Source organism: Staurois parvus, unplaced genomic scaffold (assembly GCF_062004578.1).
Source record: "Staurois parvus isolate SC_StPar_1 unplaced genomic scaffold, SC_StPar_1.0 ptg002748l, whole genome shotgun sequence".
In the NCBI taxonomy this organism is placed as follows: Eukaryota; Metazoa; Chordata; class Amphibia; order Anura; family Ranidae; genus Staurois; species Staurois parvus.
The window spans coordinates 168985-195016 of record NW_028320544.1 but is presented as its reverse complement, the minus strand read 5'-3'; the positions used below and the strand labels follow the sequence as shown (position 1 = coordinate 195016).

The window sequence follows — 26032 nt, the reverse complement described above, 5'->3', positions numbered from 1 at the left end:
CAAAACTGTCCGACTCCCATTGGTCACCCTGTATGGAGGTGCACATGATTCATTGACCTTCCTCCTATTCAACAGTACTGGTGTTGATTGGCCCAGAACTGTCACATGGGGGTGGAAACAGTCCATATCGTGTAAGCTCCAGGTAATGACTCAGAGCTTACCTGCAGCTTCCTTTCTTAGCTCCTGGTGACTGAACAGAGTGGAAGAGAACCAAAGGAAAGCTTAATATGTACAGCTTGGAAGGAGCATTAAAAATGACTTGTTGCTTTGCGTTGCATGGTTAAAAAATGGGTGTGCTTTAAAGTAAATGTCTGGTATAGGGCTCATTCATCGCTTACATTGTCATGCCTTTTGTGTGCAAACAAAATTCATGGACATGAGAAAATAGTGTCTTTCCATACAAACAAGACGTTGCAATGCCCCCCCAAAAATCTTGCATGCTGCATTTTGGGTGCGCCAACCTGCAGTTTGGCATTCAAGGCAGTTCAAATGAAGACTTTGAACACCACAAAGCAAACTGAAAATGTATTTTTGTGGAACAGACATAACAGTAATTCAATCTTGAAACAATTATAGTTTCTAAACAGTTATAGATTACAGTACTCTGGGTCACTATAACAGGTCCCATTCTATTAAATAGCAAAGGTCCGATTGTAGGGAACTATTACAGTGCATAATCCTGAACAAGCTTTTCAGTGTTATAGAGAAAGTAGAAAACCCACATAAATATGGTTTTGGATCCGTTTTATCTTATTTTTTTTAAAGATTTTAAACTGATGTTAAATATCTGTTTTTTACCATCTTTGCTTTACACAAGAAAATTTAGTGATTTCTAGAACACTATATAGTTGATTTACTAAAAGCAAATAGACTGTTCACTTTGCAAGTGCAGTTGCACTCTACAAGGGAATTATCCCCAGATCTCAGTGAATAATGAGATCACTTTGTATGGAATACCCAATTACCAGCAAGGAACATTAAAAAAAACAGCATTTTTGCTTGCACTTGCTTGAAGGATGGAAATCAGAAGAGCTTGACCTCATGCACTAGATTCTGGGGCAAATCCACTTTCAGAATGCAACTTCACTTGCAAAGTGATCACCCTTTTTCCCTATAGTAAATCAACCCCTATGAGTTATGCACAGGAATAACTCAGGAGAAGCTGTCTTCTTTGATTAAAACCTCAGACAAATCTGTCTGATGATGGATACATTCTTGCACTGACTCATTTACAGTATTTGTGTTAGCTTGAGTTATTGAATTTTAGCTTGAGCTATTGAGTCCTGTAAACAAAAGGCTATTTACAACAGAAAAAAGAGCCTAAAACATTATTTGGGGTTGATTTACTAAAACTGCAAAGAGCAAAATGTGGTGCAGCTGTGCATGGTAGCCAATCAGCTTCTAACTTCAACTTGTTCAATTAAGCTTTGACAATAAAACCTGAGAGTAGATTGGTTTATGGTTTTTTAGTAAATCAAACCCAAAATATGAAGTAATAATCCGTTTGCATAGCTAGAAACATATATATTGTATATATTTTTTTTTTCAGCCATGCCAATGATAAAGTATGTGTTTGTGTGTATATATAAAACCACCATACATTCCATGTGTCTCTAGCCATTGAATACTGAGAGTTCTAGCTGTCAAGATGGACAATTAATTAAATCTATGATCTGATGTTGTTTCATTCTATTGTTCTCCTCATTTATGTTTCCAAAGGGTTCCTCAATATTACCCCACATTTATCAATATAAACTGTCTATTTGCTTGAACTAGTGATGCAAAGTACCCTTGTGGTGTTATATACTTGTTCATGTATTAGCAAAGCCTTGATGACCTCTGGGAAGAATAAGCAATGTAGCAGTGACACACAACAACACCTTCCGGCTGGCTCTTTATCTGTAAGTTCACAATACTATCTGAGCGAGTGCTTGACAGTTTATGCATCGATAAATTCTAAGAAATGTCTTCTTGTATGTAGAGTATATCTGAAGGTCACTCGTAGAAAAAAAAAGAAAAACATTCTTAACTGTAATACCTATAGTATGTCTATAAACTATGCATTATTCATGTTGTGACTATTTTGAGAATTTCTTTATACAATGATTGCTATATTTTATTATGCTTTGAGCACAAATAGACATTTGTCACATTTTATTAAGTCTCAGTCCCAACACAGTTTTATTTTATTTAACGCTGTGTTTTATTTGTCTTTGCTTACAGGTTAGTTGTGACTGGGTGTTGTATGTGCTTATTAGTTTTGTTTATTATGTTTATCCATTGGTTGCGTCTCCTGTATTAAACCCTGTTTGCTACTTAACTGTGAAGAAAAGATTAGTGCATAAAAGAAAAAGAAGGTTATGTATGGAACTTGGCAGGTTCATAGTCATTTTATAAAATTTTTGAATGTTTCCTTTAGTAGTTTAAAAACTGAATAATATCTTAGAAAAGGCTGTTTCTGACATAATCCAAGCTTTGTGTGATTGGATAACTTAATAAAATGCCCAAAAGAAATATATGCAAAATTGGCAGGGTGATAAAAGCCATCTGAAACATAAGCTGTTGTTTAATGTTATCTTCATGGGTTTTTGTTGTAACTGTTCTTGTAAATGATTGTGGTGTGCAGTAGTTAAGCCTGTGTCTATGTAACACATTATTTGCCATTGGCCACAGTCAATGCCACAGTTTGATTTTATTCTACAGTAATTTCTTAGTCTTTGTGCTGTTTTATACCTTAAGAGGCTTTCTACTGTGATACCCAATAGGTAATTAACAGTATTTTATTTTGAATTGGAGAGATAAAAAAGAAAGTGTAATGAAAGTGATACTTTAATGGCCAACTTTATATAGTAGATTAAGCAGCAATGGACACAATAATCTATTTTTCTCCAGGCTGGTTTATAAATCATGCTACAAATTAGGGATGCAAAGATTACTGAAACAGTGCAGTAACTCGTAGCAACCTGTCAGAATTCAGATTTCAATAGTCAACTGATTAGAAAACTATTTTTATTGGCTAAAAAGCCACTTTCAAGTTGCCTAATGGAAGAAAGGCTAGGTGTTATTTGTTTTCTTTTAGCAGGGCCCTCCTATTTCTTCTGTATTGAACAGTATTGTAATTGTACTATTCCCCTTTATATTGTAAAGTGCTGCTCAAACTGTCAGGGCTATATGAATCCCATATATTATCAATAATAATTGTGAGCATATTTAGCTTTGTATTGTCTATGCAGTTTAAAGGGACTAACTATCATTCATCTCCAAGAACCTCAAAAGTCATAAGCATTCTATAAACATTACAATTTCATTAGATAAAACAAGATAATCTCTATATATGTGATCAATATTCTATTCAATATTATAAAGAATTATTGTTGCATCTGATTCAAAACACCATCATTTAAAATGATCTGGATAAAGAAAAAGCATATCAGAAGACCATACAGTTGGTAACAGTTATACTTTATCGTTACCCTTTCTATACTAAATCATCGAAAGCTCAGTTAGGCTATATAACAGACAATAACAGCTTTCTGGGCTACCTTTTACGCAGTATGAAGCCAAGATGGAAGAGGACCCAAAATCAGATTTCCTCTGGTGACGCTTACTTTTTGTTCATGCCACTGTTACGCTGGGCATACTCTATGATTTGAGCTTTGGTTATAATAACCAAGTAATGCACTGTTTTCTGATTAAAAGACAATAGCCAATTGGCTACAGAAATGTTCCAGCATATTCACAATGTACTTGAATGCCAGGCAAATAAAGTGATAGCACATGGTAGTAGTGACTTTATTTATCCAGAACAAGAAAATCTTCTGTCACTGGAAATCTTTATCAAACAATTTTATGGCTATAGCCTACGTGAGTTAATGAGGTGTGTTACTCTACGAAGAAGCCTTTAATTAAATCAAGTATTTCTGGATAAGAAATCCAGATAAATGCTCTTGCCATGCAGATTTGAATGCATGACATAATACATCCTTTTTGAAAATCTAATGGTATTGTACAATAATTACAATAGGTACTCTTTGAAGAAAAAATGTAAATGCTTTTGCTTCCAAGAACACAAACAAATGCTCCCTATATATAAATTAGATGTTGTTGTGAGCTCTGGACTCACCGCTTTTCATTATACATATCTGAAATCAATGTGCAGGTCATAGATACACTCTCCACATTTTGAGGCAGATTTACTATGAAGTAACCATTATCTATGGTAACAAAATTCTCTAGAAGTTTCTATTAGATAACATGTTAAAGATGCAAAGAGTAAGAATGGTGAAGAAAGATGAAGTGGATACAAGCATCCACTCATTTGAAGAGATAACATCGATCTTCTTTTGTTTATAATTGGACGTTCAAAGTGAAAAAACGGATAACTAAATATATATCAAAACACAAGAACAAAAATGTAATATATTGCACCTTACCAGTCTCTATATGTGGTGGCTGCATTTGTTTTCTTTTATTTTCACCTGGTAATTGTGCCGGTAATGCACTTCCTGTCCTAGGGTGACAATGCTCACTCACCAAGCTATATCTACGAAAGAGCATCTTGGTCATTCTAGAACAGGGTAGAGAAGTGTTAGAGAGTACAGTTGATTATCAGCTCACAGGCTTCTAGCAGGATCAATTTGCACTTTTCAAGTCCAAATAACAAAATGGATTCAACAATATATTAGAAAGACCAACAAAGAGCAAAGGGAAGAGAGGCAAGAGAAGTCCACTGTTGGAGTTCACATACACTTTAGCTGCAATTCATTATTTCACACTTTAGTAAATCACGTCTACAGTCTCTTTCACCTTGCTTTACTGGTGAAATATTTGGGTGTGGGGCCTAGTAGTAGGACTCACAGTGAAGTAACACTACTTATAAGTCTGGTCAGGGTTATGACATTTTGTCTGCTAATAGGATTATGTTTTCTAATCAGAGATAATCATAGATCTATAAGTATCTTAGAATGTTTTGTGCACATAAAATGTCAACACAGTCACATGGAGTTTTCATATTAAAAGGAAGATTTATGAGGAATTTATGAGTATTGGGCTGTGCTCTATGTAAGTGAATGCCTGTATGTAAAATTATTTACTAATATAATGCTTAAAAGAACTGCACATTATCTGATTGGTAATCTATAAGGGAAATGAAAGAACTCCTAGTGCAAACAGCAATGGTGTGCCCTAGGGCCCCCTCACACCAATCCACAAACTAGCTCTGTCATGACTCTAACCTTCACACTAAGCTTTCCTGAAACTCTAAACTTCACATTCCCCTTCTCTTTAACCCTCAGACTAACCTCGTCATAACCATTGCCCTCCCTTTAACCCTCCCTGAAACCGTAACCTTCACAGGAGCCCTCCCGTTAACCCTCACACTAACCCTATCAGAACTTTAACCCTCACGCTAACCCTTCCTAAACCTCTAACCTTCATAGTAACCCTCCCTGTAACCCTCACACTAACCCTATCATAACTCTAACCCTCGCGCTAGCCCTTCCAGAAACCCCAACCTTCACATAAACCTTCCTTGTAACCATCATATTAACTATCATAACCCTAACTCTCACACTAACCCTGCCTGAAACGTTAACCTTCATATAAACCCTTCCTGTTACCATCATGCTAACTCTGTCATAACCCTAACCTTCACATGAACCCTCAGACTAATCCCATCATAACCCTAACCTTCGCACTAACCCTTCCTGAAAGCCTAACCTTCACACAAACCCTACTTGTAACCCTCAGACTAACCCCATTATAACCCTAACCTTCACACTAACCCTTCCTGAAAGCCTAACCTTCACACAAACCCTCCTTGTAACCCTCAGACTAACCCCATTATAACCCTAACCTTCACACTAACCCTTCCTGAAAGCCTAACCTTCACACAAATCCTCCTTGTAACCTTCAGACTAACCCCATAATAATCCTAACCTTCACACTAACCCTTCCTGAAAGCCTAACCTTCACACAAATCCTCCTTGTAACCTTCAGACTAACCCCATAATAATCCTAACCTTCACACTAACCCTTCCTGAAAGCCTAACCTTCACACAAACCCTCCTTGTAACCCTCAGACTAACCCCATTATAACCCTAACCTTCACACTAACCCTTCCTGAAAGCCTAACCTTCACACAAATCCTCCTTGTAACCTTCAGACTAACCCCATAATAATCCTAACCTTCACACTAACCCTTCCTGAAAGCCTAACCTTCACACAAACCCTCCTTGTAACCCTCAGACTAACCCCGTCATAACCCTAACCCTCGCACTAACCTTTCCTTTAATGCTAACCTTCACATGAACCCTACCTGTAACCTCCAGACTTACCCTGTAATACCCTAACACTCATTCTAACCCTTCCTGAAACCTTAACATTCATATTACCACCCCCCCTCTCCCCCCCCCCCCGTAATTCATACACTAATCTTGTTGTATCCCTAACTCTCACACTAACCCTAACTAACCCTCCAAAATCATCACACTAACCCTCCATATGACCCCAATAATAACATGACTCCTTGTGTGCATTCTAACTTCTATTGTGCTTGGACTCTCTATTGCTATTAAACCTCTTTTGCTATTAAACATGTCCAGTACAAAAATTTAAAAAATCAAATTTCATCATAAATTTAGGCCAAAACGTATTCTGCTACATGTCTTTGCTAAAAAAAAATCCCAATGCATTTAAATTAATTGGTTTACGTGAAAGTTATAGCGTTTACAAATGGTGGTTTAGATTCTGGAATTTTTTTTATACTAATAATGGAGGCAATCAGTGACTTATAGTGGGACTGAGGGACTGTGGCGTGCAGTATGACACTGGGGGGAACTGATTTGGTGTCACTGACATCCCCAGTGACACCAATACAGTGATCAGGGCTAAAAAAAAGCACTGACACTGTACTAGTGGCACTGTGCAGGAAGGGGTTAACATGGGGAGCAATCAAAGGGTTAACTGTGTGCTGGGAGTGTTTTACTGGGGGGCGGTATGTTGGTGCCTCACTGTGCACAGCCATCCAGAGCAGTGTGTCCAAGCCAACAGGGAGGAGGACGGTTAGTAAACAAAGCAGCCCTCCTCCCCGTCAGAGTTTGTTGGTAATCACTGGGTGCCGGCTGGTAATTGACAGCCGAAGCTGTGATTGGCGGCGCGGGTAGGGCGCTCACGTGGCTTGCGCACGCCCCTACCCGAAAATGCAAAGTCATGTATATATACGTGATTTTGCGCACACTTGCCGCTCTGTAGCAATATATCTGCTATAGGGCCGCGTGGCTTGCGCACGCCCCTACCCGAAAATGCAAAGTCATGTATATATACGTGATTTTGCGCACACTTGCCGCTCTGTAGCAATATATCTGCTATAGGGCCGCGGGGAAGCAGTTAAGATTGCAGATAGATAGATCGTATATTAAGACTTAGAAAGATTGTGCAATCCGCTCCTCTCTGTCCACAATTTTTTTGCATGGCACTGTGTAAAATCAGTAATATTCACAAACATGAGAAGCACTATGTGAAATATACAATGCATAAAGTTATATGACAATGGAAAAGTCAACATCACCTGGCTTTCGTTTACATCATGTCACATCTTTCTCTTAATTTTCTAACTCTAGCAACCAACGCCCTCAGCCAGCCACCATGGTAGCTACAACAGATACAGCAGTCCTAATTTTTTTTATGGCTGTCACGGAAACAGAAACTGATGGAATATCTTTCAGTGGGGGGACTTACTAAGTGACTTTAAAAAGTGGGATTTCTGAATCACTTTGGGGAGATTTCTGCACACTTCTTTTCATGTTTTTGGTAAAGGAAATGAAAAGCAAAAAGAAAATTGGCCTGAAGTGAACACCAACAGCAATAAAAGCCCAACAAAGGTCCTTATCCTTCCCTTTCCCCAAAGCTATAACTGTCTTGGCAGGAATTCAGCTTCATTCCAATTAACCCTATACTATAGCTATCTTTCATTTATGATGGCTGACAGGAATAAAGTTCTGTTGCATAGATCTGCCTTAGTCTGTTAGGTAAGCCTTACCTACCAACCAAAGGTGGCATGGTTTTACACCTGCTCTCTTACAAATGTAATGCTGATCTTTATTAAATAATGTTTTATATTTTATAAGTGTGAGCCTAGCAGATAAGAAAAAAACATGCCACACATTTCTCTGGTATGAAGTAATGGCAGCATTTTTTATATGCATGCGACAATGAGGCAGCTGCGAAAAAACAACATAAAGCACTTTTTAGTGCTTTACACATTATGCTCCACAAACAGAAAACTGCTTAGATGGCACTTCTCATCTCTGTACTTGCAATGGGGATGAGATGCAAAGTGGGCAATTATACCTGTTTATAAAAACAAGGAGTGGACAGAACTGCTCTAAACCAGTACTATTAGTACAAAATCATGCTTCTTTAATACTTATAAAGAGGCCTCATAGTGTATATATACATATGTTAAATAACAAATAACCTACACTAGGGATACACAAACACTGATAACTGTTCTAACAAATGGGAAAGGAAAAACACTCTAAAAAGGCAATGTACAGTACAGTTTTTCTTTCTGAATAAGCAAGTAAAAGAGAGACAAAGTAATTGCACCGAGCATCTGAGAGCTCCCTCTACCTGCTACAAATCTCTATTTAATACAACCAGTAAAATTTGGAAGAGCAAGTTTATATAGGGCTGTAAAAGTCCTACAAAAATTAAGTAAACACTATAACAATAGTTTAAAATATACACTCAATGGATGTATACTATACTTTTCTTTAAATCATTGGCTTGGTTACAGTTGCTGTCTCTGCTATTTCTAATATTTTTTGTACTACATGTGTCAGGACCTGGATCACCCGCTGGTGGCACTGTGGTTCCTAGTGCTGAAATGTGCACTTCCAGTGGCCACCAGCAGGTGTCTGCTAGCAGCAGATCTCAGTAATTAGGCTTCACCTGATGCTGGCTGCTGGAAAGGTATATAACCCCTCCCTTGATTTGCATCCATGCTTCATTGGTGTGCCTGTTAGGCATATACCTGCTTGCTGATTATCCTAATCCATAATCCATACCTTATCCTATACCTTGCATCTAATACCGTGTATCCTGTTACCCCACCTCTGCTGTCCTTGTTCCCAGTTCCACTCCTGATCATGCCCTGTTTATGATAGCTTCTGTCCATTTATATATAGTTTTTTATAATTGGTTTGCTGTTTTGGTTTTGCTTCACTGTCATGTTTATTTTTCACTTTTGCTTTGCTTATGCTCTGTTGGTGTTGGATAGGTGTTGTGTAAATGAATATACTTCATTATAATCATACTCACATTCCAGTTTCCTACCTGATTCCAGTTTCCTAGGTACAGCTATCCTGGTCATTTCTGCTGCTGTTGGATACCTGTACTCGATATCCCTTACAACTCCTTTCTAAATAAAAAAAGGAACAGAACAGTAACTGATAATGAGGACCTGTGCTTATGGATGCCCTGGAAATGCTGAGCCCCATCAGCTCCTAGCTGCACTTAACACACCCCAGGCAGAGCCTGCTCATAAGACTCACTGAATCGTGAATGCCATGTACATGGGCAGTGAGCTTTACTACTGAACTCAAAGGGCCTGATTTGCTAGCACATCAAGCGAGGTGAAGTGGAGTGAATATAAACAACCGATTGTGCAGGGACATTTGAAAAAACAAAGGTTTTCTTGCCAGTGACTGACTATTTGAAGTGAACACAGGTTCTTTACTTCAGACTTAAAGTCACATTGAACACTTGCAGCAAAATTCATTTTTCCCTTCAGGTCCATCTAAGTTTAACTGTACATTTTTTTTCATCAGTTAATCTCTGAACACTCACTTTTCAATGTTTGATAACTGCTTTGCTCACTACATCTCAGTGCCACTTCTCAGAACTTCCAGTCGGAGAGTGTATATTGTTTATGTCAATAAAAGGTCATATGGCAGGCATTGTTGTTGTAGAGGGCACGCTGCTGTCACTCAAGAGCCATTGGAGGAAAAGCAAGGGATTGGCTTGTTGTGCAGGGTTTTTGTGCTGCCTGTAGCATCACCATGTCAGGATGTTGTCACTGCTGGGAGTGCAGATATAATGGTGGATACAGGGAGAAAGATGCTTCCAGACAACATAGCCACCCAAGGGGCAGAAATGCAGGACAGAGAATAGTCATCAGATGAATTTTCAAAAATGGCAGTCTATGCAAAAAAAAGGGACTTCAAGGAAAGACGTTTCCATTCAGCTTTCAGCCGGGCAATCTCCTGGCTGGCAGACAAATTGGCCAGGAATGAGTCATCAATTGCTAGGAAGCCAGTGCTTGCCATCGTCCTAGCAGCCACAAATTCTGTGCAGGAATCTGTCACATTAATTACATTTCCCCAGAATATTTTCTTAATTACCACCAGTTTGCTTATCTGTGAACTGGCAGCAATTCTATTATAACCTGTTGCATACATAGCAACAGATTCTAAAAGTGGCCTTAGTAAGTATTACCTGAATCTGGCACTTGTCATTACCGATACCGAAACTGGTGCAAAGCTTACATGAATTTTGCGTATTGTCATTGTCACTTTATCGAATTCCCCCTTTGAGTCAATGACCTAGAACAAGTATGTTAATAAGGACTCACACCTCTTCTCTGACTTTTCTGATGTACATAAAACCAGCCATGCATGGATGAAAATTCAGCCGGTTCATCAGGAACCAGCCGAATTTTGATCTATGCATAGGCAGGGAGGTTGTACAGAAGTTGATCTACCGATTGACTTCTGTACAACCACCCCGTCAATTTTTTGCTGCTCAATCAGTGTATTCTGACCTCAGTTAAGTCTTCCCGCTCTTAGAATACAGTCACCCAATGGGAAGGATTTCCCCATCCACCTCCAATGTGTGCATGGGAGAATCAAGTAATTTTTTTCCCTCAACTTGCTGGTTGAAACAGGGGCAGACTGACAACTCATGGGGCCTCCCGGATAATAGGGAATCATGGGGCCCCTGTGTCCTCACCCACACCTAAACCACTCCCAAAAAAGCCTATGAAAGGTACCAGGGGCATCTCATGGGGCCATCTACTGACCCCGGGCCCTCAGGCAGTGCCGAGTGTTCGAATGGTCAGTCCACCCCTGGTTTGAACTAAATAAATGATTAATCTATGGACTGCTTAAGTCAGTTATTCAGAAAAGCTGAAGCCTATCAATATAATAGCTGGGCAACAATCATTTTAAGAAACAGGTTAGCACAGAACCATGCCTTGTATTTCTGCCATGACAGGTGTACATAAATCAGTCCAAATTATATATAAAAGTCAAATGCTAAGCTCTATCACTATGCACTATGATGTGTTCAACTACAACACTCTTTGATTAACCATATATACAAAGCCAGCAGCCGTAGATTTCTAATGACTGCTCATAACCCAGACAATTAGTTGTATAACACAGCTACTGTATCCAGTCCGCTTGGTTTGGTTACAATTTGGCACAGTCGGCTCACTTTATGACAGATGTCATTAGCTTTTTGTTGGTGGTGAATATGAGATGAATATGCCTGGTATGCGAGACGACCATGAGATAGCTATGTACTGTACGCAGTTCTTTTTAGGTAATACTATCAGGCATATGCTTGATACATTTTAGTAGACATGCTCAGGATATTTGGTTTCTATGGAGACCTTAAAATGATTTTATAATGTTTGTGCTTGTTGAATGCATATAAAAATAGCATCTATCACTAGCAATGTTCCAGGGGGCTCTTGCATGGAAGAAGTAAATCACTGCACATCAGCATTTAAAGCAAACAGCTTAACCCTTATCAAGTCAGTGACTTTACTGATCGACAGATGGATACCTAGCATCTTCCGCACTGGACCTACCCAGTAACGCTTGTGCTTACTTGTCTATTCTGATTCCGGCTATACAGCGCAGCTGTTTGTAGGCATTGAGAGGCAGAAACAAAAGGATGATATGATACATTCATTCATGTCAAGTTTAGAGGCAAAGTGTTTTCCTGTTACACATCCTGCTTATTTAAATACAACTTGCAAATTATATTTAGCTTTTTTTTTAATTAGGCTTGTCATCTGCAGAAATATATATCCTGTGTTTTAAATTACATAGTTACATAGTTTGGCTGAAAAAAGACAAAAGTCCATCCAGTTCAACCATTAAAAAAAAAAAAGTTATAATCTTACACCCACAGTTGATCCAGAGGAAGGCAAAAAAAACAGCAAAGCATGATCTAATTTGCTCATGCAGGGGAAAAAATTCCTTCCTGATCCCCCGAGAAGCTATTGGATATTCCCTGAATCAACGTTACCTATAATTGTCCATCAACGTAACAGTTATTGTGTACCATACTGCACATTCTTTGCCAATGCATGTGTTGTGAAAAGATTGCTCCATTTTGCTTTGGGGAAGGGGCAAAAGGATAACGATTCCTAAAGTAAACCTGTGCAAGGCAAAGCAAAGGGTTCACTTTAACTGACCTGGAGGAAGGATGTAGATCAGCAAGGTCAGAACTCCTAATCTTCTGAGTCAGTGGCTTAAAAGATAAGTTCACCTTTTAGTAAAAAATGATAAATGCGCTTTTTTTTGCAGGTAAAAAAATGTGCATCTATTATTTTTGTCTTATTAAAAACACTCTCAGTGCACTAGAGGCTCATATCCTGTTATGTAAATTAAAATAGACAATACGAAGTCCATGGTAGTCCATGAAAGTCCATATCTATATAACCGCTTAGGTGGCAGCCATCCCAGAGTATGCCAAAGATATAGAGATAAATGGGAAGAAAGAGAGAGGTGCCTTCTAAATACAGTATGTAAACACAGTTTAATGAGCCACAGTTAAAAAACCTCACAATGGTGAAAAGGTAGAAAAGCTCATCAATTATGGATTATCTCCAGGTATACTGTCATCATCCACATCCTGCAGAAGTCGTCCAACTCCCATGGGACCACCATGGGTGGTAGGAGAGTCTAAGGACACCTCCACCAGAAACTGGAAGTGTCCATGACCAGCGTTGACCGCAAGAGCCGGATGGATGTGATGTCACAAAGGGGAGAGGGCGGTACACCAAGGAAAAGGCAAGGCTACACACTCAGAGCTTACTGCTCCTTCTACAAGCCTGGAGGGGAAATGCCTGAGATGCTCCATTTATAGGAACAAACAGCCCAGAGGACTACTAAGCCCAGCGGACCCTTCCGGTTTCCGGTGGAGGTGTCCTGAGACTCTCCTACCACCCACGGTGGTCCCAAGGCAGTCGGACGGACTTCTGAAGGATGTGGATGATGGCGGTATACCTGGAGATAAAGCAGGGATCGGGGCTGGTCTGATCGTAACATGTTACATTTTACACCCTGAATATGGGTAAGATCTAACATGTTACAAAAGGTGAACCTATCCTTTAAAAAGTGGTAAAGACATTGGATCAGCATAATAGTAGAACGGACAGACATTCTAAACCAGGGTTACATGGAATCCTAAGGTTCTTCTAGACGTTGGTAGGGGTCCCTTGAGCTGTAAAAGCAGAATTCTGACCAACAATGTCAGGAATATTATTCCTACTGACCATCAGTGTAAGGGGCATTTTTCTTACTGACCTCTGATGAATTGGTTTTGACAGGGGTTCCAGAGACCTGAAGATGATTTCAACAGTTCCTCAGAGGTACAAAGTTTGAGAAAGACTGCAGTAGACTTTAGCAACAGGAGCTTCCATACTCACTCAGTACAGATTTCCATGAATTGGTTTTAGCAGGTGTATCCTGAGACCAGAAGATGATTTCAACAGTTCCTCAGGTGTACAGAAGTTGAGATATGCTTTAGTGAAGTCTAGCAATAGGAGCATCCATACTCACTCACTACAGATTTCCATTAACTGTGTCACGTACCTGATAGGAGACTGAATTGACGAGGTCGGCCTCACCTGTGTCACTAGCCCTGACCCCACTGAGGTTGGAACAGAGGGAGTCTAGGGACCAGGGGGACAAGAGCACCAGTAGTTGTTGCTTGTGGCTCTTGCAGATGACCTTGGTAGGCAGAGTATCCTCTGATTTGGGGACCGTAGTAGCAGACAGAGCAGGTTCTGGGTAATGCCCGATGTGCAGCTGAGCAATGTAGGTAGCCAGGACACAGGACAGGAGCAGGGTCATAGGATAGCCAGGGTCATCAACAGTCGGGCAGCGTGGTACAGAATCAGTAGGAAAAGCCAAAGTCAGGAGCAGAGCTGAAGTCAGGAACCAGGAGCAGGAGAGTAATCGGAGTCAGGTCAGGAACAAGCCGGGTCAGCAACAAAGGAACCGTACAGGAGCAAGCAGGACACAGGGGGGAGCTGAAGACCAGTCAGCACTGAAACAGAGCAGAGACCCTCTTTAAATAGCCCGTCTGGCGCCAATCTTCGCCGTGAGTGTGCATGTGTGCGTGCATGTGCGCGATCACGCATTCCTGCGCGCCTGCGCACAACCGGCAGCTCTTCTGCGGAATCTCTTTCACACATGCTCATTCCCAATCGCGATTCTCTTTGCCGGAAATCCCTTACAAACTGGATCATCTGAAATAGACCTGGTTCAAAGATTGCACTAATTCCTGCCTCTTTGAAGAGTCTTACCTGCTGCTAAACAGCAGCTACTGAGGTAGACCATTTTAGGAACTTCCTAAAAAACTGCTAAGTAGAATGGTCTAACTACTATAATCACACTCTCAATCCCAACATTGTAAAAAGAGAAAAATCCCAGCTCAGACTCCCTCCATATGTGCAATATCCAAGTCAAATATATCACAGAAGACTTACAAATCTTAAAACAGCACCGGGGAATTCCTGAAATTCCAGCAATCAGATGAGCAAGAAATTACATTTCTGAGGGTATGCTCTACAGTAGTGTACAAAATCCACATCACCACACTGTTGTTATGGATACAAGAAAGCAAAATGTCTGTTTTATTTTTTTACAGTTTTAGAAAATCAAAGCTGGCTACAGATTGAAATAGAAAGATCATTTTTATCATAATTAAATTACACAATGGCTTCTGTAACAATTGATCTTTTTGTATTTTTTTTTTTAAAGTAAATGTACAGTTTTTAATGACAAACATTTACAAACTTGAATGTAATGTAGCTTGAATGTAATGTAAAGTAGGCAAGTTTTTTGTCATATATACAAAAAATCACCAGCGCCAAAAAAATCATGAAATAATTCCTAAATAAATGCTGCTGCTCATTAGTGTAAACACCAATAAAATAATAATAAAAAATATCAAACAGTGCAAATAAATTATACAATAAATAATACAAAAAAGAAATAATACAAAAAACATAAATAAAATGAAAAATATGAAAAAAATATTATATATAAAATAGTCCCACTCCAAAAAATAATTATTAGGATGAATATGGTGAGTAAAATAAAGTTGAAAAGTCCTTATCCAAAAGACCCTTGACCCGTATTGACACCTGTTAGTGCTCAGATCACATACTGCACTCACCAGATATTGGTGAAAAAAACACCTTATTTTTGGGTTTTTAGGAATCCTAGACCAAATCAATACAGCCTCCAATCACCAGGTTTAAATGGAACTCCCCCACTGCAGGTAGAATATATGCCTCAGACCTCCGAACCGTAGTATAAACCAGCCTCCAACCTCCTGGATCAACAGAGATCACTCGCCATAAAGAGATGATTGGTACAGAGAAAAAAATATATATAGTGTAATACTGCAAGACTCGGACAGGATACATTTCCAAATACCAAACCACTCACATTTTCAAAAGATATAATCAGCATTTATTGTTTTAAATGGAACCAGAATGCCATATCACCAGGGTTTTAAAGGTCTCTCAGTCAGCGACAGTATAAGAATCCACCCTCAAGCAAGATGGCCCCTGAGAGCACCGCACGCCGGTGTGCGCTCCACTCACTGGAAGCGACGTAGTACGTTAGAGGCGCTTCGCCCCTCCTCCACAAACGTTTACAAACTTGAATGTAATGTAGCTTGAATGTAATGTAAAGTAGGCACTTTTTTTGTCAATATCGCTAAATTTAGCCTTTCAAAGATGTTTATTACACCCAGTAAATAAGAGAGTGTGACAAATGCGGGTCAGACCACTGTTACCTTCACCAGCTTGTGATGAATGACTGGCCAAATGCACACCATGCTGACACTCTCAGCCTGACCCTGCACAAAGATTTTCCAGCTTGCAGAACCACAGTCTAAGTGCCAACAGATTGAGAGTAATTTTTACTGGGTTTAGTTAACTAAGCAAATAACTCTTTACTGCCACCAACTACTTTTTATCAAAAAGTAGTAAATGTTCAGAATATTAGCAATAGCAATTTATGATGTTAAATAAATGTCTGTACACACACTGTCACCACAGACAGGTATATCCAGCAATTTACTATGTAATAGCACTCTTCAGGAGACAGGGATAGAAATTTTTCACAGGGCATTAGAGATAATTTCAACACTTTTCAAAAGATGGTTTATTAAAGAAAAGGTAAAAAATGACAGGTATTACAAAGGTAACAAAGAAACAACAAGGCAACAGCGAAATAAAAAGGGTTGAAAAAATTAAAATACTTATCAAGCTCTGGTTCAGACCAAATCAATAATTAAGATGATACAATGGCTCTCATGCAAACAGGTGTTCCTTGCTTTGATGTTAAAACAAGAGCTGTCAACTTTCAGGGCAGCCTCCTTTTCTTGTCTCTGAGAGGGTTGTTGTCAGAAATGATCTGACCAATCAAGAGGCTGAGGGGGTATTCTGTATTTTGATTCCTTGGTAATGTATGACAACTACTCATGATGAAAGTTAAAGTGATTCTAAAGGTTTAAATTAAAAAAAAATAACAAACATGTCTATAATTACCTGCTGTGTGAAGTGGTTTTGCACAGAGCAACCAAGATCCTTCTCTTCTGGGGTCCCCCTCTGGCGCTCCTGGCCCCTTCCTCCTGTCGGGTGCCCCCACAACAAGCAACTTGCTATGGGGGCACCTGAGCATACGCACTCCCCAGCAGCTGCTCTGTGTGTCCATTCACACACAGAGCCGCGTCTCTGCTCCACCCCTTCTCTCTTCTCATTGGCTCACTGGCTGTGATCGACAGCAGCAGGAGCCAATGGCTTCCATTGCTGTCTCAGCCAATGAGGAGAGGGAGTCCTGGGATAGCCGTCTCTGCTCCACCCCTTCTCTCTTCTCATTGGCTCACTGGCTGTGATCGCCAGCAGCAGGAGCCAATGGCTTCCATTGCTGTCTCAGCCAATGAGGAGAGGGAGTCCTGGGATAGCTGAGACTCCAGAGCACATAGCTGGATCGGAAGGGGGCTTAGGTGAGTATTAGGGGGGCTGGGGGGGATGCTGCACACAGAAGGTTTTTTACCTTCATGCATAGAATGTATGAAGATAAAACACCTTGAGCCTTTACAACCACTTTAGCGTGTTTATGTGATTTTTAGGTACTTGAGACCAACAAATGCGCTTTTGTAAAAACTACTGTTTCCACTGCCACATTTTGTGAGTGTATTCAGAATGCACTGTCTGGTACCCCTCTTTTATTGAACTGACAGCTAAACACTTTGAACATAGAACTATCTGATTCCTGAGTCTTTTGTTCCATCAGTTTTTATGGTTTACTAAGCTGTTACATTATTTAGCTTTTTGCTATTTTCTCAGTATCTTTCCATTTGAAAAATGTCACAAGATCACAGTTACTTGACTTTTGTCAATGCTAATGTATGCCTCCAGATATGCTTGAGTATCTGCTCACTATTGGCATTAACACATCTATCCTAAAATGCACTGGGGCTTGCTTTCTTACTGTAAGTGCATGTCACAGCTGTCATGTCACCTCACTTTAGTGCTGTGCTGATTGTAAGCACCTTGGGGCACTCACCATGTCAGTGTGTACCAGGGACAAATAATAATAATATTCAGTGATTATTGCACTCTTTAGAAAAAACAAAACTATAATCCTAGCTAATGGGAAGGCAAATATCATATATATCAATGGTTTAAAGAAAATTCTTTTAATAGCGTGTTATGGCTATGGATGGAAAATCCTTAGGAACTTCAGAAATGAATACATTTAAAGTATATATAAATTCTAACTGAATATCATTTAGTTTGGTAAAGCACTGTGCATCATAAAGAGTCGAGTTTTTGTTAATAAAATACTGTTTTCAACTTTTTTCATTCACTGTTACTGGTTTTCATTCACTGTTACTGGTCTCTTGCCATGTCTTTGCAACCATTGTGTGTCTTAATACATGTACTCCAGTGATGGCTACATGGAATTTCTCAGGGTGGGTTGCTGATGGTGCCCTGTTTATTGTGGGTTGAAACGTCCCCCATCAGGAGCTTATGTGGTGGGTTGGCGACACAGATGCACAAATGGTATAAAAGGACAGAACAATGTCAGCCTATAACAGGAGGTGACCGAAAAAGCTGTAGATTTAAAAATACTGAAATTGACTTTTGAACATACATGTTAAAGCTTAGGTAAGATTTTTGTTATTGGGTTTACATCTATTTAAACAAAGTATGTATTGGTGTATGGGGTTACAATATTTCCCCCCACAGTTGATGAGTTAACAATTGAAAGAATATTGCCAATAATCACTAGAAAGCTTATTTAGTCTAAAAGGACAACTAAAGTAGAACAAGCTGTACAGCAAAGTACATGAAAGTGAATATCTATTTGATTGCATGAGTACTATTTGTAATCCTTATTAGTAGGTCGGACACATAAGTAACTTTTTTTTTTTTTGCTTATGCTGTATGTCCTTAAAAATGGCAGTGCAATTACATTTGAAAGTATACAATGAGCATTAATCCTCAGCAAAGATTAAGAGCTTATATTTCATTGATTTAAAGTATCATTTTATGGAAGATGATTGCCGACATTATTCTGCTTTGCACATTGTTTTTTTGCTTTTAGTACCCAATCTTGTGTTTATTTTAAATATACCTCTCATGGGTCACACAAAGCTGCAGAGCATATACTCCATGGCAGGGGCGGACTGACAATTCATGGGGCCCCCGGGCAATAGGGGATCAATGGGCCCCTGTCTCCTTGCCCAAACTTAAGAAAGCCTATGAAAAAGGTACCAGGGGTATCTCATGAGGCCCCCTACTGACCCCGGGCCCTCGGGCAGTGCCCAAGTTTCCAAATGGTCAGTTCGCTCCTGCTCCGTGGTACCATATAGTACAACTAATAGTGACCCACCCAGATCTGTCACTGCAGATAACCCTCCCTCTCCAAAAAATGCTATACAAATATCAACTTTTTCAAAAAGCGGTACTTCCATATTGCTAAGCACATCTTATCACCCTCATGTGACAATGCTCAGGCCTGGTGATGGGTCACAGAGACACTGAGCACTGTATACTGAGAAAAAGGAAGTCAAGCACATATGCCCGCTGCTCCCTTGTGCCATATCTGCATGTTCAGATTTTTCAGGAGGTTACTAAAGCAGATTGATATGGCAGCCACACTAGAGGTACTATGTGATGCTAGAGATTGCCTAATATGCATCTGTTTGGTCATTTTATTATGTGTGGTTTTCTGAAAGGTTTGCCTTAAAAAGAACTTTCATTACACATTACATTTTTCTGCCCTCCCATGGAACAAAGTTCATTGTCCGATGTTGCTAGGTGCTTCCCAAGTCCTGTTATAAAGTCTGACCTGCCCCCTCCCCACATGGCAAATTCAACAACAGCTTGTACAGTAAGCTGACAGATCCATTGTACCTGTAGCTTGTCACTTTCCTGAGACAATAGGAATGCAGAGGGAAAAGGGGATGTGTTAGTTTCCTTTCTCTCTCCATTCCTCTTGCCACAGTTGTCCCAAGAGAGTGGTCTAAGCCAAGACATGATGCAGTTATGATGGATCCATCTCCACCCAAGCTGTGGTCAGATTTGCTGTACAGACAGGGGGGCAGGTCAACTTCATACAGTAAGTGGAGTTAGGTACAAAAACAGTCACTGCCCCAGTCTATAACTGGCCTTCACAGCAAGGAGCACATGGACAGGTGACGCATGTCAAACAACAAAACAGAAATATTCCCAGCTCAACTTGCCAGCCAACCTGCAAACAAACCGAATTTACTTGTCTAGCAGTATGTGTTAAAAACAGGGGTTTAGTTAGCACACATTTGCAAATACATGCGTAAGCTACAGAGCCTTGTCACGGCACTCCAGTATTCTGTAGTTCCTAACTCTACAAATTTAAGAGCCCCCATAGTAGAGGCACTTGGACCAGCGGGAGCCCACCCCTCCTCAAAGGTACTGGAGTGCACTGGACACCCAGCATGTAGCACAATGGCAGCCAGGGAGTCCAGTGCGCCCCCTCAACCAGCAATTGAACAGTACAAAAAATGGTTACTGCCTCAGTCTATACCTGGCCTTCACAGCAAGGAGCACATGGAAGGGCGACGCATGTCAAATAACAAAACAGTGAAATACCCAGCTCTAACTTGCCACGTCCCTGTATAGAATATTGAGTAATTATTCTATACAGCCTGCTAGCAAATCGAATTAAGTGGAGTTAGGTAGCACTTTGGGACAAAGTACTACAATAAAAAAAATGTAACAATAATCTTTTTTTTTAAATACAATCTCAGCTTTAATCAGCTAAATGCATCCCAGGAACATAAAAAAAAAAAATATGTCCAAAGGCTTAAAGTTCGTTCTCTTTAAAAAGCAGGCAGAGTAGAAAAGCCTGTCCCTTGCCAGAGAAGGACCCTTGCTGTCAGTGGGGAGGCAATGATCTCTTTGCAGAGGTCCAACTCACTCCCTGCTGAGTTAGAGCCAGTGCTCTCCATTCAGTAGGGAGCACAGACTTTGCTGATTGCAGAAATAGAGGTCCCGGGGAGTTCATCATTGCCCAGTGCATACTGGTTAATTTTGTAAGTGAATACTACCATTTTTCTTATACTATGTTGTTTTGTAACCCCTATGTGTATCCATTATGCCTAAGTATATTTATCCTCGCAAGAAATATTGCTAGCCCCTGAGGAAGCAACGGTTGTCGTGAAACATGTCGGGCGCTGCCTGCGCAGCCTGAATATCCCCTGCCTCTTTGAAGGATTACTTTGTTGGTACTATCCATACTGCAACCTTCTTTTGCAATCATTCATTGTGGTTGGTGGGTCATGTGATATTAGCTGTGGGCGAATTGTGCAATGATATCATATAAGATATATTTTAGAGATGATGTGATGTTAATAAAGGAACATTGATTTTATTTTTTTGTGTACCGAGTCTCTGTGCCTAGAAAGTTCAACTCCCCATTCTTCTTCTCAATATCCTATACAGGGATGTGGCACTCGTTTATCTATCAAGGTTGACCTCCTATCACCCGAGGGTCACCCCAGCCTTTCAATATATAAAGGTCAGAATCAGTCGGGGGGGTGTCAGATCTCTGTAGTGAGATCACTGCTCCACCACTGAGAGCATGGGTCCCACTCTGCAGCATGCTGGCTTGGGGCAGGCTTTTCTATTTGAGCTGTAGCTGCTTTTAGTGAGAAAACACGCTGAAGACACTGACATTTTTTTTTTTATTTTAGTTCACCTGTAATGATTTAAACTAAAAGTTAATTTGGACTTCAATTTAGGCTTGCAAAGGAGACGGTGATTGCCTGTATTCACCTCACACAGCTGGCTATGCTTTCTGTTCAATGGACTACTCACAATGGCAATGTCTGCACTTTCCTAGCAGTAAATAGAAGCCTGCAATTCCTTTGCTCAAAACATGGTTGTCAGGGTCCTTTTAGAGCACTAAATACAAACAAGAGAAGACAGGTAAGCAACGAGGTGGCCCATGTTATTACTGAGCTGGTGCATCTTGCCACGGGGTGCCAGTAGAGCAGTGCTATGGGGGACTGTGCATCCCCACGTCAATTTCTGTCATTTGCAATCTAGTCGTGTGTGCTGTAAGCTGGGATGCAGCAAGGAGAAAGAGAAATGTAGATGAACAGGCTAAATGAATGTGGAATTCAGTTTATTTTAAACCTGCATACCCCAAGGGGAGGGGAAGGCACTGTGTATACATCCTTCTCTGTCACTCTCTATCACTGTCATGCTGTAATATGTGGTTATACAGAGCTGGCAGGAGTAGCAGCGGAGAGCCAATAGGCACAGGCTGGTTTTATTCCTCTCCGGAAGCGCTCCCAATGTCATACTGTTGCAGTGCTACCTGTTATTATGTGTGCGCATATCTCATTTAGATTAACACGGTTAACTCCTCGCTTTATCTTTCACTTCCCTTTGTTTGTTTCTTTGTTAAGACCTCAGGAAGAATTTCGAGAAGGAGCCTGTGTCGAGGGAAGTGTCACTGGACCAGGAGGTGACTCTGTTATGTCAGCCACCTGAGGGGATTCCTCCTGCAGAGGTGAGCGCTACAAACGTGTCACTAAGCATTACTCCCATGCGCTCATCCCTTTCACATAACAGGATGTCAAGGGGAGAGCATGAGACTTGGTTGTCTTGTTTTCTGCCATCTATCACTTTGAAAACTTGCAAGTGACTTCATCTGCTCTTCTTACAGGCAGTACAATATAGATTATTTTCGTAATTATGTAAACATACTAAAGGATGTCACTATTTAAAGTAGTAATAAACGACAGCCTTATTCTCCAGATATAATCCATACATATCCACTATTTAATGGCCATGTAATTTTTTGGTTAAAAAAAAATGTTTCTGTGTTTGTCTGTCTCCTTGTAATGTCTTTCATGAGCTATCAAAACTCTCCTTTCCCTATTTTGCATCCATTTGTTTGGAACGAGCAATTGTAGTAATGTGCACAGGGGCGGACTGACCATTTGGAAACTCAGGCACTGCCCGAGGGCCTTGGTCAGTAGGGGGCCCCATGAGATGCCCCTGGTACCTTTTTCATAGACTTTTTTGAGTTTGGGCAAGGACACAGGGGCCCCATGATCCCCTATTGCCCAGGGGCCCCATGAGTTGTCAGTCCGCCCCTGAATGTGCACTGCTCTATGCAATCTACAAATCCCATAGTCCATCTTGGGAGAGAGCAAGAAAGGGTGGCTACCTTCCAACATACAACTGGGACCATGGAGAACAAATGCAGCCACCCTCTAAAGAAACTAGTACAACTAGTAAAAAAAAAAATGGAATTTTGATTTCTGGAGGAGGCTGAGAGCAATAGAAGGTACATTTCTGAATTAAGAATGCACACTTGAATAGATTTGTAAAACCAGAAATTGGCGTCGCATTAAAGTGGTATTAAATGCAAAAGCAAACAGTCATTATATTGCATATTACCATTTCTTAGATGTGAAGGCTCCATTCATTTTCTTTTTTAGGCTTTCTTTCTTTTTTTTCACCTGGTGATATAATCAGTAAGTCTGTTATTTTTCAACAGAACAAGCTGTTCTGTAGATGTAGCAGTTAGAGAGCTGAGACAAACCAAATAACACTACAGGAGTAGATCAAAGGAAAGTCCGGGAGGCCACACTAAAGCGCATATCCACTTTATTGTATAGAAAAGTAGCTTAAAAACACCATACGGTATGCTAGTGGGGGGGGGGTTCACACATATTGCATTAACCTCAGCGCTTAATCATAACCCACCATGGTGGCTTATGATTAAGCGCTGAGGTTAGTGCGATACGGTGGGTTAGTGCGACACATTGCACAGTTTCACATTCTTCCAGCATAGACGTCTTTTGCAGCTTTCTGCATTTGGTCACAAGACATTGCAGGATGTAGATGCTGAAGTATTGCAGGTCTTAGGGACCTATTTATCTGCCCAGCAGTTGTCTGATTAAGTCTTATTGGGGGAGTATCTCCACTGTGTACTTGCCTGCAGGGCAAATTCCCACTTACTCTTCCAGCACAAGCTTCCTCTGCCCTATACCCTGATTCATATGTTAGAGGAATTGTAATTCATTAAAGATCTATACTTGCCAAAGAATAATTGACTGGCAAGCATGAGCAGGCTAATTCTTTAGGCTTAAACACAAACACGTTCTTTTAATTACATCATTGTCATTTTTTAACTCGGTGACTGGTGGAGGTATTGTTTCTAGTGGTTTTTTTATATTTTTGTAGTGAATCAATATATTTGCTTTACTTATACTGCTTGGTCTTCTTTTGGTAACTACTACCTTCAGGCTTCTCTTAGCCTCTAAATTTCTGATGATATTTTGGTTATGAAGATAGCACCTTATGACTATTTATGGACAGTTGATTAACTTGAGCTTATGTCTACAGGGAGTGGACCCCTTTGGCTTTTTGATCAATTCTCAGTGCTTTTAAATTGCTTTAAAATTTAAACACAGACATTAACCTGGCCATACACTGATATATTTTTTTTTTCATTCAACTAGCAGATTGAATGAAAAAAAAAATCTTACCAGATTCCCTCATCCATGGTATTCATTCAGCATGGATGGATGAATCTCCCACTGCAACTACTGTATTCTGGCAGCTGGTGCCAGCCAGAATACTGGAACAATGGCTGCATCTGATTGGAAGCATCCACTGTTCAGCCAACAATTTTTTCATCTGACTCCTTCAAGTTTTTTAAAGGAAGGATGTTGGCAGGAGGGTGCTGATATTCATGTTGGGAGGGAAGGTTCCAAAATTTACCAGCTTTAGTCACCCTCAACAATAGCATATTTTGCAAATTAAAAGCTGATTTCTTTATTCAATATATTTACACATTTATTTTGTGCCTTGTTACCTGCATAAACAGAGCATTAATTGCTTGATCCTGGGAAACAAGCTTTGAGTTTTTCTGTAAAATGAAAAGATCCAAAAAATTACATTTTTCATACAATCTACAGAAAAGACATTTCTCTAATAAGCCCACTAAAGGCTCAAAACAACAAATAATACTAAAAAAATGCATGAAAAGGAATGCTATTTTATTTAGTACAGAATATATTGTGAGCATACAAAAATGGAAATAAAGGTTATTCTTTATTGCCACCAGACTTGAGCATTGTCCCAGCTGAACACTCCGTACGTATTGTAGTTACACATTGAAGATATGCAGTAACTCAAAGAAAAATTGTATAACACAATTGATAAAATGAAATGATAAGTTTTCATTGTAAGGAATGAAAAACTTCCTTAACCAAGCTGAATATAGAGGAAAAATTAGTTCATATCCAGTTTCATCTCACCCTACTTTTATATTACCAGAACTTAACAATGGACTTGATAATTTATGTGTATATATAGACCTTGACTTTGTTTATGGAAACTTTAGATTCCATTGTAAGAAAATGTCAACTACATTTCCCGTTTCATTTTTCTTCTCTAAACATGCAGACGTTATGTCTTTTACAGCAAATAAAATGTCCATGACATACAGCAAATATAATTTAAAGAGCTCAAGAAAAAGTGTGTAGGTTAATGAATGTGATTTACCAGGCTTCCAACTACAAGGACATAAGAGGATGTACTGCAATGCAAATATTTATGCCATTGTCATGAAGGTAAAGCAGCATCGGTTCTGGCATAAGTGTACCCATCTATGAAGGGCATCCATAGAGCTCAGGAAAGCCCATTTTCAGTTTCACTGAGATATAATTTTTTACTCCAATATTCCTATGTCAAATAAAATATAAATGAAACATTATTAGAAATACACTTGGCAAAATTGAAGTCAAATTTTCTAGGTGTTAACACGATTTTAAAGAAAATACGTAGCGGTTTTGAACATATTTTCTTTTTTTTCAGGACTTAAAACATTAAATACAATAAAGAATTCAATATATTTGATTTTGATTTTTAAGTCATGTAAATAAAAAATATTGAATAACAATATGTTGTGAAAAGCCTGTGTACAGAGCTCAAAATCTCAAGCTGAAATTTACACACAAGCAAAAGAGTCAGAGCTGTGGTTTATCCTTATGAGGTCTCAAGTTTCAGTCAGACAGAGTAAGCATTATAGTTGTGCTGTCTCTTTAGCTAACCCATAGGGCTCTGGTAGTCCTGTGTCACGTGTAAAATGTTCAATTGTAAAACAAAGATTGTATGGACAGAAGAACAGAACAGCTATAAAAC

The 26032-nt window shown here is 39.7% G+C and overlaps 1 protein-coding gene across 1 annotated transcript in view; it reads left to right on the top strand.

Annotated features, from left to right (window-relative positions):
- LOC149429353 (netrin receptor UNC5A-like) overlaps window positions 1–26032 on the top strand; it is a 245243-nt gene that overhangs the window by 89097 nt on the left and 130114 nt on the right. The window contains exon 3 of the mRNA XM_089666510.1: window positions 22279–22382. Coding sequence (XP_089522636.1) covers window positions 22279–22382 — 104 coding nt within the window. The remainder of the gene's footprint in view (window positions 1–22278; window positions 22383–26032) is intronic.